Below are 18009 nucleotides of genomic sequence, written 5' to 3'. Positions count from 1 at the left end.
CCTGAACACATCCATATTCACAGCCATAGCACCACCTATTGGTAAGATGAAGTTTAAGGAATTATATTTTTACATACCTTGGTCCAAAATGCTGTAATATAATTCTTGAGATTGATAGAGTTATGAAGCACATTAGGGCACACAAAAATGTCATGATTCCCATACTCTAAACCCACCAGGAAGTCCACCATTTTTTTGTTAACAGCAAAGTTCTTGTGTTGAATTTCTCCTACAGGGTAAATTCAAAAGGTTACAAATTTGGCAATCCTCCGCAATGAAAAGGGTATCAAAATTCTTTGGCAAAAGTCAAAGTCAAAGGCCCTGGCCATGGCGGCTTACCAAATCGCTGATCGTTCGCCATGAATCAGGAAGTGATGTGTAACTCTGCTCTACATGGGGCAATGGGCCTGAAACTTGATGTGTCATCACAGATTCATAACCACTGAAACACTGTTTGACTGGTTATAGATGTGCTATTATTAGTTTGAGTATTCCGGACTGATCAGCTCTAACTATGATTAACAAAGTATCCATATTTAGAAACTTCCTGTTTTTGCTGAACTGTGATGATCACAATACATGTTAAATTCAGTAGATGGAGCTGTAAAATATTCCTCAACAATCAGAAATGCCACTGCAGTAAAAGTATAATACTTTAGCATCATATTATTTTATGATAAAATTAAAGAGTAGGCATCCAAAAATAGTCAAGTAATTTACTTAATAATCATTGGGTATTGAGTTGTTAAAGGATCACTAAGAGGACGAGGTACAGTAAGTACAGCCTCACTTAAAACTTTTGTTTTCTTCTTCAAAAGTCGAAATGAATCAGATTCCAATCCAAAAAGTTACTGTAGTAAATTTGAATATAATGAAGACATCTAAAGCAAACATACTGCCTTCGTATTTCATGTTAAAGAGAATTATTTTATGCTGAAAAAATTGTGCTTTGTTATGATGTATACATCCTGTGTGAAAGTGCTGTGAACAGAAAGAAGACTAAGACGTATGAGAGGAGTCAGAGAGGGTGTGAGACAAATGTTTGCTTTCAGGAGAGAACTGATCTCCTTTTTGAATGTTTGTGCTTTTACATTCAGCTCTGCAGTTACAGTTAAAGTTCCTGTCCTCATGTGGTCCAACCAAGCTTATTGATTCATTCACTGGTGCAGTTGATCAGTGAAGTTTAATGTGGACTGCAGACCTCGCCGCCTCACAAGTTCTCTGAGCTGCAGGCAGGAAAGCAGAAGTGAAGCAATGCTTCACTTTTGCACCTTTTATAGCTTGAACATGCTCTCAGCATGCAGCGTTCTGACTTCTTCTTTTGTTCAGACATGATAAGCAACACTTCCGGTCCTGAAGCAGATAACTTCCTACATTCTTTCTCACTTTTACACAACAAAAAGTGTACAAACCAAAGTAGTGATCAGTTTGTTGAAGGACAGTACATTCAGAGCACTCAGAACATTATTTCATTAACACTTTCAAATTGAGTCATTTCTTTCTTGGGTTTTGTTTTTCAAGTGTGTTTCAAATTCACCTTGGCTTAGATTTGTTACATTTCAAAAGTAACTTAAAACTAGTTAATGTCTTAACTTGTCAAATGACCAAAAATAACATCATATTTCACTATTATATGATGCTTTTCTGTGGGTCACGCTCAATGAGGGCTGCATTAGCTGTGATTAGCTGTGACCATTGCTAACCAGCTGTGACCAGTTGTGACCAGCTCCAACCTGCTCACAGTTGGCTGTGATCAGCTCTAACAAGCTGTCACCAGTTGTAACCAGCTTGAACCAGCTGTGATGAGCTGTGACAAGCTGAGACCAACTGTGACCAGCGCTAACCAACTATAACCAGCTCTAACGAGCTGTGACCAACTGTGATCAGCTGTGACCAGCGTTAACCAGCTGTGACCAAATTTAACCAGCTCTAACCAGCTGTGACAACCTCTAACCAACTATGACCAGCTCTGACTAGCTCTAACCAGCTGTGACCAGCTGTATTAATAATAATGATGATGCATGGGTTTTATAAAGCGTTTTTTTCGAGGAGACTCAAAGTACTTTACATTGCATTATTCATTCTTTCCATTCTCGATGGTGGCAAACTACATATGTATTCACGGCTTCCCTCAGGCAGATTGACGAGATCTAACTAGCTGTGAACACTTCTATCCAACTGTTAACAGCTCTGACCAGCTGTAACTAGCTGTGACAGCTGTAACCAACTGTAAAGAGCTCTGACCAGCTGTAACCAGCTCTGACCAGATCTAACCATTTCTAACTAAATGTAAACAGCTCTAACCAGCTGTGACCAGCTGTAAACGGATCTAACCAGCTGTAATGAGCTGTAAACAGCTCTCATCAGCTGTGACCACCTCTAACCAACTGTAAACAGCTGTGACCAGCTGTGACCAGCTACAACCAGCTCTGACCAGCTCTAACCAACTGTGACCATCTGTAACCAGCTGTGATCACCTGTGATCAGCGCAAACCAGCTGTGACCAGCTATAAAGAGCTCTAACCAGCTGTGACCACCTCCAACCAACTGTAAACAGCTGTGACCAGCTCTGGCCTGCTCTAACCAGCTGTCACCAGCTCTAACCAACTGTAAACAGCTGTAACCAGCTCTAACCAGCTGTGACCAGCTGTAGCTAGCTGTATGCAGCTCTATCCAGCTGTGACCACCTCTAACCAACTGTAAACAGCTCTAACCAGCTGTGACCAGCTGTAACCAGCTGAAACCAACTCTAGCCAATTGTGACCAGCGCAAACCAATTGTGACCAATGCAAACCAACTGTGACCAGCTGTGACCAGCTGTGATTAGCTGTGATCAGCTGTGATCAGCTGTGACCAGCGCTAACCAACTCTAACCAACTGTGACTTGCTGTGAACAGCTTTGTTCCACTTCCTGGTTATTATGATAGTCTCTGAGGCTTGCTCACATTTCCTGTCAGTTGACATGTTGAAGTTCACATACTCACATCAATCCTCAAGCAAAAATAAAATGCAGGTCAAAGTCAATTTATATTTCAAAAAGTGATAACATCAGTTCAAGTTTTAACGAGGAAAGAAATAATAAACAAAAGTTGAATGAAATATGGAGATTTCAAAATGACAGAAAATATAGGAGCTGATTAAATCTATCTCAATCCATCTCAAGAAAGTATATATATGTGTAGCAGTGAGCTGCTGTTTGTGATTGTTGAACAGGCCTTGCAATTCTTACATTACTCTTTTATCAGTTTTTATATTCTGTTATGGGCAGTTAGGGTTGGTGAGTGGGTGGGTGAGTGTGTGTGTCAGGAACTAGGCTTGAGGTCTCCTTTAAGCATGTCCATGCAGGAGCGGCATCGGCGCCTGACCGGCGGCCTGTGTTTGTACTGTGGTCAGCACGGGCACAGAGCTGCAGCGTGTCCTCTTAAAGGGACAGGCGCACCTGGGTTAAGGAGGGCCCCGGTGAGTCTTAAGAACTCCTCCACTGCGCCTTTAAGAAGACTCACACCGGCTCAACTGAGGTATGCCGACACCAAGTTGGACATTGATGTTTTCATTGACTCTGGTGCAGATGAGAACTTTATGGACCTTAAGTGGGCTGAGAGACACAATATCCCCACGGAACTGTTATCATTGCCCTTAAAGGCTTTTGCTTTAGATGGACGCAAAATATTTTCTATTGATAAAAAGACACTTTCTGTTCAGTTATTGTTCGGTCCCTCCCATGTTGAGGATATTTCTTTTCATTTAGGTTTAAGTCCGTCTTACCCAGTTATCCTGGGCCTCCCTTGGTTATGTTTGCACAAGCCCCATATTGACTGGGAGTCGGGGGTTATTTTGAGTTGGGGAGGGGATTGTTCTGAGCATTGTCGGTCAGTGTCGGGAGTTAAGGTGGCAGCTGTGGAGGTTCCTGTGTGTCCGGACCTCGAGCGAGTTCCCGGCTGCTACCACGATCTAAAGGAGGTGTTCAACAAAGGGAAGGCAACATCCCTGCCACCGCATCGTCCTTATGACTGTGCCATTGACTTATTGCCAGGTACCACTCCCCCCAAGGGTCGCATTTACTCGCTGTCACAACCCGAGAATCAGGCCATGAAGGATTATATCGAGTCCGCCTTAAAGGCTGGGATAATCAGACCCTCGTCCTCCCCTGCAGGGGCGGGATTTTTCTTTGTGGCAAAGAAAGACAAGACTCTTCGGCCGTGCATTGACTACAGGGGCCTCAATGAGATGACCATTAAAAACCGCTACCCACTACCCCTCATGACTTCGGCCTTTGAACGCCTGCAGGGAGCCAAGGTCTTTACTAAGCTGGACTTGCGCAATGCTTACCACCTGGTCCGGATTAGGCAAGGGGACGAGTGGAAAACGGCATTTAACACACCTTCTGGCCATTACGAGTATTTGGTGATGCCTTTCGGTTTATGTAATGCTCCTGCTGTTTTCCAGAATCTCGTCAATGATGTGCTGAGAGACTCATTGAATAAGTTTCTGTTCGTTTACCTCGACGACATTTTGATTTTTTCTTCGGATCTTGCCAGTCATGTTAAGCATGTTCATTTTGTTTTGGAGCGTCTTCTCAGCAACAACTTATTTGTCAAAGCCGAGAAATGTGTTTTTCATGCTCCCACAGTTTCTTTTCTTGGGCATGTCATCTCAGAGGGGAGGGTGGAGATGGACAGGGAGAAGGTCAGGGCTGTAGCGGATTGGCCGACCCCGGGTAGCCGCAAGCAATTATTACGATTTTTGGGGTTTGCTAACTTCTACCGGCAGTTTATCAGGGGATTCAGCTCTGTCGCGGCAACTCTACATGCCTTAACTTCCCCCAAGGTCCCGTTTTCTTGGGGTCCCTCGGCTGAGCAGGCGTTTTCTGAGCTCAGGGCCAGGTTCACCTCGTCTCCCGTGCTTAGTGTGGCGGATCCAGGGCGGCAGTTTGTGGTGGAGGTGGACGCGTCAGATGTCGGGGTCGGGGCAGTGCTCTCTCAGCGCAGCAGTAAGGATGGGAAGCTGCATCCTTGTGCCTTTTTCTCCAGGCGGCTGAACCCGGCTGAGGAGAACTATGACATCGGCAATCGAGAGCTCCTGGCCATCAAGGCTGCGTTGGAGGAGTGGAGGCATTATCTGGAGGGCACAGAGCACCCGTTTGTGGTATGGACCGACCATAGAAACCTCGAGTACATCAAGTCGGCCAAACGGTTAAATTCTCGGCAGGCTCGGTGGGCTCTGTTCTTCACCCAGTTCTACTTTGTGGTGTCGTATCGCCCTGGGTCTAAGAACGTGAAGCCTGACGCCCTTTCCCGGGTCTTTGAGCCGGAGCCTGCTTCCCGTTCCCCCACGCCAATTTTGCCTCCGACCTGTGTGGTGGGGGCGGTGACGTGGGAGATTGAGGAGCAGGTTCGGCGGGCTCCGGAGGGGGTGACGGTGCCGCCAGGTTGTCCTCCCAACCGCCTGTTTGTGTGTCCCCCGGTACGGTCTAGTGTGATTCAATGGGCTCACACTAACCTGCTGTCATGTCACCCAGGAACTCAGCGCACACTGTTTGTGGTAAGACAGCGTTTCTGGTGGCCAGAGATGAGCAGGGAAATCCGGGAGTATGTCCGGGCTTGCCCTGTCTGTGCGCATAACAAGACCTCGCGGTCTCGCCCCTCTGGTCTGTTGCAGCCGCTCCCAGTACCCACCCGACCATGGGCAGACCTGTCCATTGATTTTGTCACTGGTCTCCCAGACGCAGAAGGGTTTACCACCATCCTCACTGTAGTGGACCGGTTTTCCAAGATGGCCCACTTTGTGCCCTTGGCAAAGCTCCCATCAGCCAAGGAGCTGGCAGAGGTCATGCTGAGACAGTGTTCCATCTACACGGGTTCCCAAGGGACATTGTCTCGGACAGGGGGCCTCAGTTCGTGTCTCGGTTTTGGAGGGAGTTTTGCAGGCTGTTGGGAACTACGGTGAGCCTTTCGTCCGGGTACCACCCAGAGTCTAACGGCCAGACGGAGAGGGTGAACCAGGAGCTGGAGTCCATACTTCGGTGTCTGGTCTCTGACAGCCCGGCTTCTTGGTACAGGCAGTTAGTCTGGGTGGAATACGCGCACAATTCCCTTCCCTGTTCATCCACTGGGCTGTCTCCCTTTGAGTGCGTGTATGGGTGCCAACCCCCCCTGTTCCCAGCCCTGGAATCAGAGGTTAGTGTCCCGTCAGCTCTGGCAATGGTGCGGCGGTGCAAGTGCACTTGGCTCAAGGCCAGAGACAAGCTCTTGCAAAGCTCTGCTGAGCGCAAGCGGCTTGCAGACCGGCGCCGGGTTCCCGCACCAACTTATGATGTTGGTCAGCGTGTGTGGCTCTCCACCTGGGACCTGCCACTCAGCTCAGACGCAAAGAAGCTAGCGTCAAGGTTTATTGGACCTTATCCAATAATTAAGCTGGTTGGTCCCTCTGCAGTTCGCCTTCGTTTGCCCCGCTCGCTTCGTGTTCACCCTACCTTTCATGTGTTGAAGGTTAAACCTGCCCGGGAAAGCCCCCTGGTTCCCTCTTCAAGAGCCCCTCCTCCTCCCCGTATTGTAGAGGGTGAGGAGGTTTTTTCAGTCAGGCGGCTCCTGGCAGCTCGCCGGCGTGGGCGGGGGTTTCAATACCTCGTTGACTGGGAGGGGTATGGCCCCGAGGAACGTGTCTGGGTACCTGCTAGGAACATCTTGGACCCAGGCATGATCAGAGACTTCCACAGGCAGCATCCTGAGATGCCTGGGCCGTCTGGAGCCGGTCGTGGACGGGGGGGTACTGTCAGGAACTAGGCTTGAGGTCTCCTTTAAGAGTGGGCGGGCCATAGGTCTGGGCTGTCCAGCACCACACCTGTGGCCACTTTCTGTGATCCCCTGCTCTAAATATGTCCTGTCTGTGTGTTTGTTCAGTGTTGGTTTGTTTGTTAGCGATGTCCCGTCCGTCCGGTCCAGTGCTAGTCTTCCATGTCTCATCTGTCCTGTCCAGTCATTGGAGTCAAGTCTGCTGCGCTCCTCATGTCAAGGAGCAACCTGCGATTCATCGGTCTGTGCTGTCCTCAAATAAAAGACTTGTTTGAACCCAGCCTGCCTCCAGAGTCCTGCACTTGGGTCCTGTCCGTGATCCGTGACAGTGTGTTTGCATGTGTTGGTGGGTATGTGTATGTGTGTGTGGTTGTGTATACATATTTAAATTTTATTTTTATTTTTTATTTTTCTCTTTTATGTGAAGCACTTTATTTAATTCATTTAAAGAGGAAACATGAGAGACACCAGGGTTTTATATATTTCCTTGCATTTTGCAGGAGATTTTTGAAAAGGGAAATTGATTTGACTTTGCCCCATTTTAAATCTTCAGCTACTGTAAATGACTCACTTCCATCTACAGCAGGGGTGGGCAACACCGGTCTTCAAGGGCTGCAGTCCTGCATATTTTGATGTTTCCCTGCTCAAACACACCTACAGTAAGTTCTCATTATGAGGCTCTGCAGAAAGCTTGATAACGAGCCACTGAATGCTGTCAGCTGTGTTGTTGTGAGGACACATTGAAAACGTGCAGGACTCCAGCCCTCAAGCACCGGAGTTTCCCACCCCTGATCTACAGTATATAAAAATATCCGACTGGGTGCTGCCAGGAATGAACATATGAAACCACATGGTACTGTTCTGTGGATTACAACTCCCTCATGTGGAAACTAAAAAATATATTACTTGATACTCTTTTTGAAGTTGGGACAGTTTGCATTTATTTCATGGTGGAAGCTGACTTGACGTGAGGCTGACTTGTGTGTGACTAAATCATCAGTATCGTGGGGTTCCGCTGACAATCAGCTGCTTCACCTCTCTTCGGGTGTTTTGGAATCAATGAAATGTTCTTCGATCTCTAAAATCATCTTTCCTTCAGGACATGGAGTGCTGCGTGGCTGTACTTCTGCTCCTGCTGCTGGCTTCCAGTGGTACGTTTTCAAAAGTCACAATGATTTCATGTTTTTGCTGATCTGCTGTCGGTTGTTATCCTGCAGCAGTGACATTTAGTCCCAGTCTTTATTTCTATGCTCAAAGAACCTTCAGTCCACCAGCTGAACATATGTGTTTTTGAAAGTCTTCATTTCCTGTGATCGTTCTGCATCCTTCCTGTGTTGATGATTCAGCAAGTGACAACATTTGGTACTTTGTTGGATTCTGTGCTTTTGTCTGCAGGCTGCAGTCAGCAGGAAGAACTTTGCTCCAAGACGGTGATCAGCTCGTGTGGTGACTGCATCCGTTCAGGGCCACATTGTGTGTGGTGCCAGCAGCTGGTGAGAAACACACCTCTGACCCTTACCCTGACGTTGACCCTGACACTGAGCCTGACCCTGACACTGACCCTGACCCTAACCTCAGACTGTGTGTGGTGCCAGCATCTGGTGATAAAATAACCTCTGACCCTGACATTGATCCTGATCCTGACCCTGACCCCAGACTGTGTGTGGTGCCAGGATCTAATAACAAACAAACCTCTGACCCGGACCTTGACCCCTGACCGTCTGGCGCCAGCAGCTGGTAAGAAACACCTGGAACATTCACCGAGATGTTCTCAGAACAATGATGGAAACAATACTTCCATCACACCCCCTCAGTGGCTCTGCCTCCTGCCACACCTCCTTCACCCTGTCTCTTGTCACACCTCCTCAGTGGCTCCGCCTCATGGCCACTAAATGTTGAATGATGAGAATCTTTTGCGGAGTGAATCCGATGTGTCTGCTCACTGAAGGAAACTAAACCCTGTCAGACAGTTGAGCTGTGTTTGTGTTTGTGCAGAATTTCACCAAAGCGGGCGAACAGGAAGCTGTACGCTGTGACACTCAGGCTCGTCTGATGGCGAGAGGCTGCGAGAAGGAAGATATCATCTCTCCGATGAACGACATGCGGATCATAGAGCAGCGTCCGTTGGCTCCTCTGTTTGAAGGCCACGAGCCAGTGCAGATGAGTCCACAGAAGATCAGCCTGAAGCTGCGTCCTGGTGGGTGACTCCTGTCTTCCAGCTGGTGGGTGGCTCCTGTCTTCCAGCTGGTACATGGATCCTGTATTCCAGCTGGTGGATGGATCCTGCCTTCCAACTGGTGGGTAGAGCCTGTCTTCCAGCTGGTGGATGGATCCTGCCTTCCAACTGGTGGGTAGAGCCTGTCTTCCAGCTGGTGGATGGCTCCTGTCCTCCAAGTGGTGGATGGATCCTATCTTCCAGCTTGTGGATGGAGCCTCTCTCTCCAGCTGATGGGTGAAACCTGTCCCTTCAGCTGGTGGGTGAGCATCTCTGTCCAGCTGGTGGGTGGAGCCTGTTATCCCAGCTCCTCTTTCACCACACTGCTCACACGTGTGTGTGTGTGTGGTGTGTGGTGTGTGGTGTGTGTGTGTGTGTGTGCATCCAGGCTTGCCCTCCACCTTCAGCGTGAACTTCAAGCGGGCCGAGGGCTACCCAGTGGACTTGTACTACCTGATGGACCTGTCCTACTCCATGAAGGATGACCTGGCTCAAGTCAAAGGACTTGGCAGGGATCTGTTCAACGCTCTCAAAAAGGTCACTGAGCACGCTCGAATCGGTATGCACAGCAGCATAGCTATGCGAGTGGGGATGAGTCAATACAGTGGCGACAGAGTCGCTACAAAGTCAGTACAATTGCTACAGGGTCAATAGAGTCACTACTGAGTCACAAGTTGATAAATAGTCTTTACAGAGTTGTTAGTCACTAGAGACTCACTACACAGTTCCTACAGAGTTACGAGAGTCACTCCAGAGTATTTAAAAAGTCACTAGAGTGTCGCTACAGAGTCACTACAGAGTCAATACCGACACACTAACTTCTTCCTGCTGAAGATGTACCTTATTCAGATCAGATGGCATCTAAAGATCATTTCTATATAAAACAAGTTGACAAGACAAATGTAGCGCAAATCATAACAAAATTGTCAAATTCAAAATCTAGTGAGATCCATAACATTAATTGTAGCTTTCTTAAAAGATATAGTGATGTCCTGATTAAACCTTTGACGCATCTCATCAATCTGTCCATAAGAACGTGTAAATTTCCTTCATGCTGGAAAAAAGCAGTTGTTGTGCCAATATTTAAAGCAGGAAACCCAAACTCTTTGGGCAATTACAGGCCCATTTCCATTTTGCCTATACTATCCAAAGTGATTGAGAAAGTATTTGCTGCACAATTGACTGACCATTTAGAAGCCCATCAGCTCCTCCATCCACAGCAGTTTGGTTTTAGATCTGGCTAGTCAACCGAAATTGCCAACTGCTGCTTGGTCAAGAATGTGAAACAGTTCCTGGATAGGGGTCAGGTGGTAGGAGCAGTATTTATAGATCTTAAAAAGGCTTTTAAAACGGTCAGCCACAGCCTACTTTTATCCAAAATGCCATCGCTTAAATTCTCTTCTGAGGCAGTGGGCTGGTTTGCATCATATCTGCATGACAGGGAACAGTGTGTGAAAGTTACCCGGGACAAGTTGTTACGGTGGGACTTCGGAGGCTCAGGTGCGGAGAAACCAGCGGCAGACAGATGAGTACACTTGGAAGAGTTTATTCTTTTCACAAGAGAGAATCGAAGGTGCTTGCAGGCTCCGGAGGCAGGTGGTCAAGGCTGCTTGCTGAGGCGGAAGCTACTGGGGTCGGGTCTGGTCACGGTGGGTCAGGAAACCAGGGAAGCTGAGGCTGGCGAGTCTTCAAAGGGAAGCAAAAGGAAGCGGCGTTAGTGCAATACTAAACTGGGAGACAACATACGCAGGTCTACTAACTCAGGGAGTTTTACGATCCAGCGCCGAGTGGAGTCGAGCACCCGTTTAAGAGGTGTAGCTGATCAAGAGACAACGAGCTCCACCCGGTCGTCGCAGCTGAACTGAATTAGGTGGTGAATCCCTCAGCAGCTCCACTTCCTCAAACACAACCTGAAAACCAAAAGGGGAGGAGAGACAGGAGAGGAAAAAACACCCAACCACGCCCCTAGGAGGCTGTTTAGTCTTTTTAGAAATGACTTACCTGTGACCTGCAAAGGTGCCCGTAGCCAACTCTATGCGGATGATGCTATTTTTTATGCACCCGCCAAGTCACCGGAGCAGGCAGCGGACGTTTTGTCCACGTGTATGGCTGAGGTGAATCAGTGGCTCATTCAAAACCAATTGGTCCTAAACCCAACCAAGACAGTTTCAATGTGTTTTTCTATGAGAAAACAACATATAGAACAACATTTTCAAATACAACTGCAAAATAATAACTTCAAATCTGTAACAGAATTTAAATATCTTGGGTTTGTCCTTGATCCTCAACTAAAATTTGATTAACATATTAAGAAAATTTCAAAAACAATACAAATTAATCTAAACTGTTTTAAACTCATCAGACATTACATTCCAAACCAGGCCGCCCTCCTGTACATACACGCTATGATATTTTCTCATATATCATACTGCATGACAGCATGGGCCCAGGCTGCTCCCTCAGCCACAAAGCACATTGGTTCATTGCACAACCAAGCAATAAAAATGGTGGACAAAAAAACCTATTCAGTACCATCATTGCAATATCCTAAAGAAATATAAATTGCTAAGCTCTGAAAGCTTTTGTAATCTATGTTTTCTCAAATGTATATTCAACTGCATCTATAATCTAGCTCCTGAGCCACTCATTTATTCAGAGACAAATCAGCAACAGAGTCAGCAGATGTTCCATAAATCACAAATGTATAATTCCACTCAGCAGGACTTCATTTGGTCAATCTGCCTTTTCGTACAAAAGTGCAAAGCTGGTGGAATTCCCTGCCAAATGAGCTTAAGACAATATCTGACTTTAAAATGTTCACCACCAGAATTAAGTCTTTGCTTCAAAGTGGTCAAAATTGTACCCATTTGTAAATAGCACTGTGAGTGAGTGAGTGAGTGAGTGAGTGAGTGAGTGAGTGAGTGAGTGAGTGAGTGAGTGAGTGAGTGAGTGAGTGAGTGAGTGAGTGAGTAAATGATATTGTTTTGGAGATAACGTAAATATGAGGTGTGTATGATGTTGAATGTATGAGAAAGTTTTAGAAATGTTTGTGTGAGGGTGAATGAGTCGAGATTTGTAATAAATTTTAATTAGTTGTGTAGAAAGGCCCAACCAGGGACTGGAGTTATGAATTAGCAATAGCTAATGTGCATCACGTCAACTGCAAACTGTGTTTTTGTAACTGTGTTTGTCTGCATTGTCCCTGTCAAACAAACAAATAAATAAACAAACAAATAAATAAATAAATAAAATTCAATATAAGGTCAGTACAGAGTCACTATTGAGTAACTTGAGTTGCTACAGGGTCACTGGAGTTGTTACTGAATAAAGGCCCCGCATACTCCCTTTTTGAAGCCATAAGAACAAGAAGAGCGAGCTGCCAAAAAAAAAAAAGCTTTTTCTGCAGGACTGTTTTTACTCCAATAAGAAGCTGCTGAACTTGCAGGCCACACCCCCTCATAGCAGCCACATGTCTGTGAAGCGGCGTTTTATCTTTTCAACTGTACAGTTTATTTTTCGCTTCCAGTGCTTTCAGAAACACATTTATCTGAGCTATTTCAGTAATAAAAGAGAGGTTTTATTCAGAGCCGCGATGTTGGTCCGGTTTTCACTGCAGGAGCTGATCACTTTGAGTGATGCGTTCAGGTGCATCATGTAAGTATGCACCAGACATGTGAACGAGGTGCGGGGCTCATACACTAACAAAGTTACAAGCTAAATATGATTAAAATATGACTGATGGTTAGTAGTGTTGGGCCACTCAACCTCATGGAAGGAGGGACCACGTTTTGAGTCAACCACAGCACCACCCACATACTCCGGTATGGCAACAGCAGTGGTACAGATGGAGATGTGAGCCTCCAACGGGTGTTGGTGACCAATCGGTCCACCAGACACCACTCCACAGGTTCCTCTCCCTCCAAAAGAATGACTGGTAGAGAAATGACCTTACACTGCACCTTCTGGACCAGCCAGAAAAGATCAGTGTTGTCACGGCCTGCACTGCAGTGCCACTCAATCGATTTACTCCCTCGGAGTAAGGTCAACTCCTCCCCTAGCGAGGGGGGAGAACCTCCATTCCAGGAGCAGAACAGATTTTAGTCAGTAGGGTTTAGCGACAGCATGCTCAACTCCCATCAGGTGCATGTACTAACCCCCACCACCATCAGAAATCTAACCCTGCCTCCTTAGACAACGTGAGCAGTTACAAAGCTCGAGTTGAACCATTCAGGGAAATATAGTCACTGTAAACTCATATCCAGCTCTGTTAACACCACTTAGCATGCCTTAGACTCAGTCGAGTATTGTTTAGGAGAAATAACCCTTGTGTGTAGTCAGTGATCTCACACGAGATCGTAGGAAGATTAGCTCCTCCGTTAGCAGCTTCAGTACAGGTAGAACCACCTTACTTAGCTCCACTAACCCGGGTTGAGCAATTTCTCAAGACTAACACCACCACGGTTGTTCAACCTTCACAGATACATCTGACATAGTCTCGGCAGTGCTATTTTAACCTCTGTGAAACCACAGAGCCAAGAGCTGTGATTTCTTCAAAACTTAGCCATTATTAACCGAAGTAATGTGTACAGTTTGAAGCCTCTGTAGTGAAAGTTGGGTTTTGGAAGGGAACACACACGTGCACCTCCACACACCACACTTCACTCTCACTCCAAACCGGAGCAGGTGCACCAAGACCCCCAGACGGCTTGTGGCTTTTGGACACTTGCTCACTGGTGCAACCACATCCACAGTTTACAGATCAGACTCTATTCCTTGCATCCAGTACCTCCGCTTTTGTAAACTTGTCCTTGAACGGCCTACTAACCCTTTTCCTAACGACCCGTTTCCTTCCTCTTCTTCAACTTTCCTGCCCCTTTCCTACCTCATTCATTTTCACTGGTGATGCACCTGTAAGAAATGAAATGTATGGGTGCTTAGATAGTTAGAATAGGAATAGTAGGTCTGCCCAGACTAGCCTTGCTCTGCCCAGACTAGCCTTGCCCTACTCGGACAATAACCTCATGTATGAACTGTTGGACAGAAAATTACCTTGTGTTTCACAGGACATTGGGACATTCACAGACTCATAGACTTTTCGGCCCAGGTTTGCTCCAAAGCCTGAGATCTGCGTCTCTCTTCGGACCAAAAGGGGGATGTTGGGCCGCTCAACCTCATGGAAGGGGGGAGGGGGGACACGTTTTGAGAACAAAGAGACCACATGCTCAGGCCAAGAAAAATTTGCCATTGGTCATGTGACCCTCCCCCCGGGTCTCCCCCCCTCCAAGGTGCAACACTGGAGGCCAACGGCAGGGGAGCCCAAGAGCTCCCTCACCGGCTGAAAATCCTGGGCGGGCCCTCCTTCAGGATTGGTCCATATGGCCCTGGGCACAGCGGGAACCCGGAACCAAAACAAGAGGTATAAAATCCACCCGCGAAGAGAAACAAATCCTCTTCCAAGTCGAATGTGCGTCGAGACGGACGCACCTCTTCACACGGAGACAAAGTACCGCATGTGTTAACGCTGACCGGCCCGGAGAGTTTCTTCACCTCGCTGGACGAGCCGAGAACCGCCGTGGAATTACTTTTGTTTTTCCTTTTTTTTTTTTTCTTCTTCACCGGATCCTGATCCACTGCATGCTGAGCTGAACTCGCTTCTTCTTTCCCCTCTTCAAAAGAAGCGCTTGATCACCTCTGGGATCATCCTGTGGACTTTTCCCTGTCCACAGACCAGTTCAGCTTGTTTCCCTGGGACGCCAGAGAAAACCAGCCCGCAGCCGGGAAATCAACGGACTTTCACCGGCCGCCGAAGCACGTTCACCCTCGTCCAACTGAGTAAGGCTTAGAGTCTGGGCAGGCAATGAGAATAACGTGACTTTAATATTGCTGTGTGTTTCATTATTGTGTTTGAAGTCAGGGACGCCGATCCCGTATTTTCAACCAATCTGTGTCTGCGCGTTGGATTCACATCCACGCAAACCTCCCGCACTGTGCAGCTCGCTCTCTCTCTCTCTCTCTCTCTCTCTCTCTCTCTCAGCTGCTCATGGTGTCTAGATCCTGCTAAATGCTCATATTTGGACCTGTGGACAAACTGCACAGTTACACACACAGTAGGATCTGTCCTTCCTTTCTCCCCCTCCTTTCTCTCTTCTCCTCTCCTCACTAACGATCGCGTAACTCAGCAACAGCTGTCCTCCATGCGCTTCTAGGACTGTGTGTAGTTCACTGTCCCTGGGATTTCTCGTCCACGAGACCCCAGGCGCGCTCCAAGCAGGCTCACGAGCCGTGCACGAGCACAGTGACGTCACGCCGTCCAGAAAGAGTGCGCCGAGCGCCTCTGGTGGCCGTGTGGGTGATTGCAATCTCTTGAGAGACCGCCACTCAGTGGACACGTCGAGTCATTGCATTCTCCCTCCGTGCGCCACCGCGCCCCTAGTGGTCATTACGGTCACTACCTCGAACCAGACGCCTGCCGCCACCTGGTGTCCGTTCGAGGTCATTACACCCACTTACACCGACCCTCCAAGGTCCACCGCCACCTGGTGGACACTCGTGGTCATTACACCCCAACTCAGGCTTCCACGCACTCACTCACACACACACACACACACACACACACACACACACACACACACACACACACACACACACACACACACACACACACACACACACACACACTCTTTCTTTGTACATAGTGTTTGCTGTTTAATAGAATAGATCTCCGTGTTTGATGTTTATTACTTGATTGTGTTGTTTTAATGAATAATTCCTGAATAATTTTTTTATAAATACATTTTTGTTAATTAACGCATTTTAACTTAATTGATCGATTCTTGGTAATCATTGTGTATTTATTGTTGACAATTCATTGGTTTGTAACAGTCTGTGCTCGAATCTCACACCTTGTTATTTAAGATTGTTATATTTACACAGAAATATTAACTAGCTTAAATAACCTTTTGACAAACAAGACTGAATTTTGGTATTAGCTATTTCCAGCTTAGCTGGTGGTGCCCCGATTCATTATTATTTGATAAATAACCAATTTATTCAAATTAATAATTCTTCATTAATAAATTATTTTGGATAATTTATTAACTTTTGAGTAATTACTCAATTACTCTAGTAGTTGCTGATGAGTAAATGACCGTTTACTTCATTAGTAATTCCAATTTTTCTTAAATTACTTTCAGTAATCCATAGCTTACAGTAATTATTAATGCTAATTACCAACCATAAATCCCAACAGTTGCCAGCTGGAACACGTATGCGCAGCACACGGCAGTGCCGAAGGAGGAAGGAGGAAGGAGGTAGCAAGGAGGAAGAAGGAAGAAGGAAGATTGAGGAAGGAGGGAGGAAGAAGGAAGAAAGAGGAAGGAGGTAGCAAGGAGGAAGAAGGAAGATTGAGGAAGGAGGGAGGAAGAAGGAATAAAGAGGAAGGAGGAAGGAGGAAGATGCTTTATAATATGGATATTAGAGGAGAAAGATGTTCTATAATCTGATATTAGAGGGAGATGCTCTATAATCTGGATGCTAGAGGAAGAAGATGTGCTATAACGTGGTTATTAGAGGTAGATGCTCTATAATCTGGATGTTAGAGTAGGAAGATGCCATATAATTTGGAGACTATAATTAGAAGAGGGAAAATGCTCTATAATCTGGATGTTAGAGTAGGAAGATGCCATATAATTTGGAGACTATAATTAGAAGAGGGAAAATGCTCTATAATCTGGATGTTAGAGAAGGACAATGCTCAATAATCAAGGTGCTCTATAAACATCCATCTCCTATGTTTTCTTTGTGTCTTTGTGACTCCAGGGTTTGGAGCCTTTGTGGATAAGACCGTCCTTCCCTACACCAACACCAACAAAGAGAAGTTGCAGAAACCCTGTGATGAGAATGACCAGCAGTGTCAGGCCGCCTTCGGGTACAGACACGTGCTCAGCATGACTGACAGTGAACATGAGTTCAGAACGAAAGTGTCCCAGCAGTTCATCTCGGGGAACCTGGACTCTCCAGAGGGCAGCCTGGACGCCATGATGCAGGCCGCTGTGTGTGGGGTGAGGAGTCTCCCAGAGCAGCCTGAGGCTCTGTCACTCTCAGATACAGTAAAAACCATCATCATATTATTTTAAATCAAGAAAAGATCCAGAAAACTCCTCCTGTGTCTCAGGGTGTTTGCCACTTCCAGAAAAACTGGGATGGTTTCACGTTCAGGAAGCACTGATCAAAAAGAAAATAATTTCGTTAGAAAACACAATAGAACCTCTGAGGAATGAACTCGCTAAGAGTGGACACCCTGTACTGGGCGACATGTCACTGTGCATGGACACATAAGGCGTGGCTATCACAGCACTTTCTGACGCGGAGCGTCGCTGGGCGGGGCGGGATGGGTTTTTGCGCAGTCTGACTTTAAAGTTGTGGATAGTATGGAAAGAACCTGCGACCGCCAGGTACGATTTTCCACTACCCCTCTGCTGAGGTACTTAGCACCCAGGAATAGGTATGTGAGGAGGAGCAACAGCGCTGCCGTCTGCTGATTGGTAGTGACGATCATCAATCTAGACTTGCCTGCAATATTTTTGCCGGCGTAAACCCTCCATTGTTGTTTACATGCACCGCTTTGCTCACTGGTTGATTTGTTAACTGGGTTTATTGAAACGTCGGCGTGCTACACAACAGCAAGGTCTTTTAACGAGGTCGTTAAAAAACCGCTGTGTTGTGTTGCTCCTCTCAGGAACAGGAGGAGGAGATTCAGCAGGAGCTGGACGCTGCTGTTCACAATGAGAAAGTTTATCCTGAGTCATGAAGAGAACGACTTGATGGCCGCTTCAGTGTTCTTTGTTGGACCGTCACCGAGTTGTTCACAACCCCACCTACATTTTTACCGTACTTTGTGTTGCAGGACCAGAGACAGAGTTGGTCGCGGGTGCGCTTTGCCGTACCGTAACCTCCCGCTCTGCCCCGCTCCGCCACATACTGTGCGGTGGAACAGCAGCTATA

At 46.8% G+C, this 18009-nt stretch overlaps 1 protein-coding gene across 2 annotated transcripts in view; it reads left to right on the top strand.

Moving 5' to 3' along the window:
* itgb2 (integrin, beta 2) overlaps positions 1–18009 on the top strand; it is a 32813-nt gene that overhangs the window by 1184 nt on the left and 13620 nt on the right. The window contains exons 2-6 of one of the 2 annotated variants that reach the window (XM_080497900.1): positions 7891–7942; positions 8187–8284; positions 8787–8988; positions 9395–9565; positions 16825–17066. In XM_080497900.1, coding sequence (XP_080354026.1) covers positions 7894–7942; positions 8187–8284; positions 8787–8988; positions 9395–9565; positions 16825–17066 — 762 coding nt within the window. In that variant the 5' untranslated portion in view covers positions 7891–7893. Of the gene's footprint in view, positions 1–7890; positions 7943–8186; positions 8285–8786; positions 9014–9394; positions 9566–16824; positions 17067–18009 lie in introns of those variants that run through there. The other variant, XM_080497901.1, reaches the window with a different exon arrangement.

This window comes from Blennius ocellaris, assembly GCF_963422515.1.
Source record: "Blennius ocellaris genome assembly, chromosome: 6".
Classification (NCBI taxonomy): Eukaryota; Metazoa; Chordata; class Actinopteri; order Blenniiformes; family Blenniidae; genus Blennius; species Blennius ocellaris.
The sequence above is the reverse complement of the archived record's forward strand: the minus strand, read 5'-3'. Positions and strand labels throughout refer to the sequence as shown.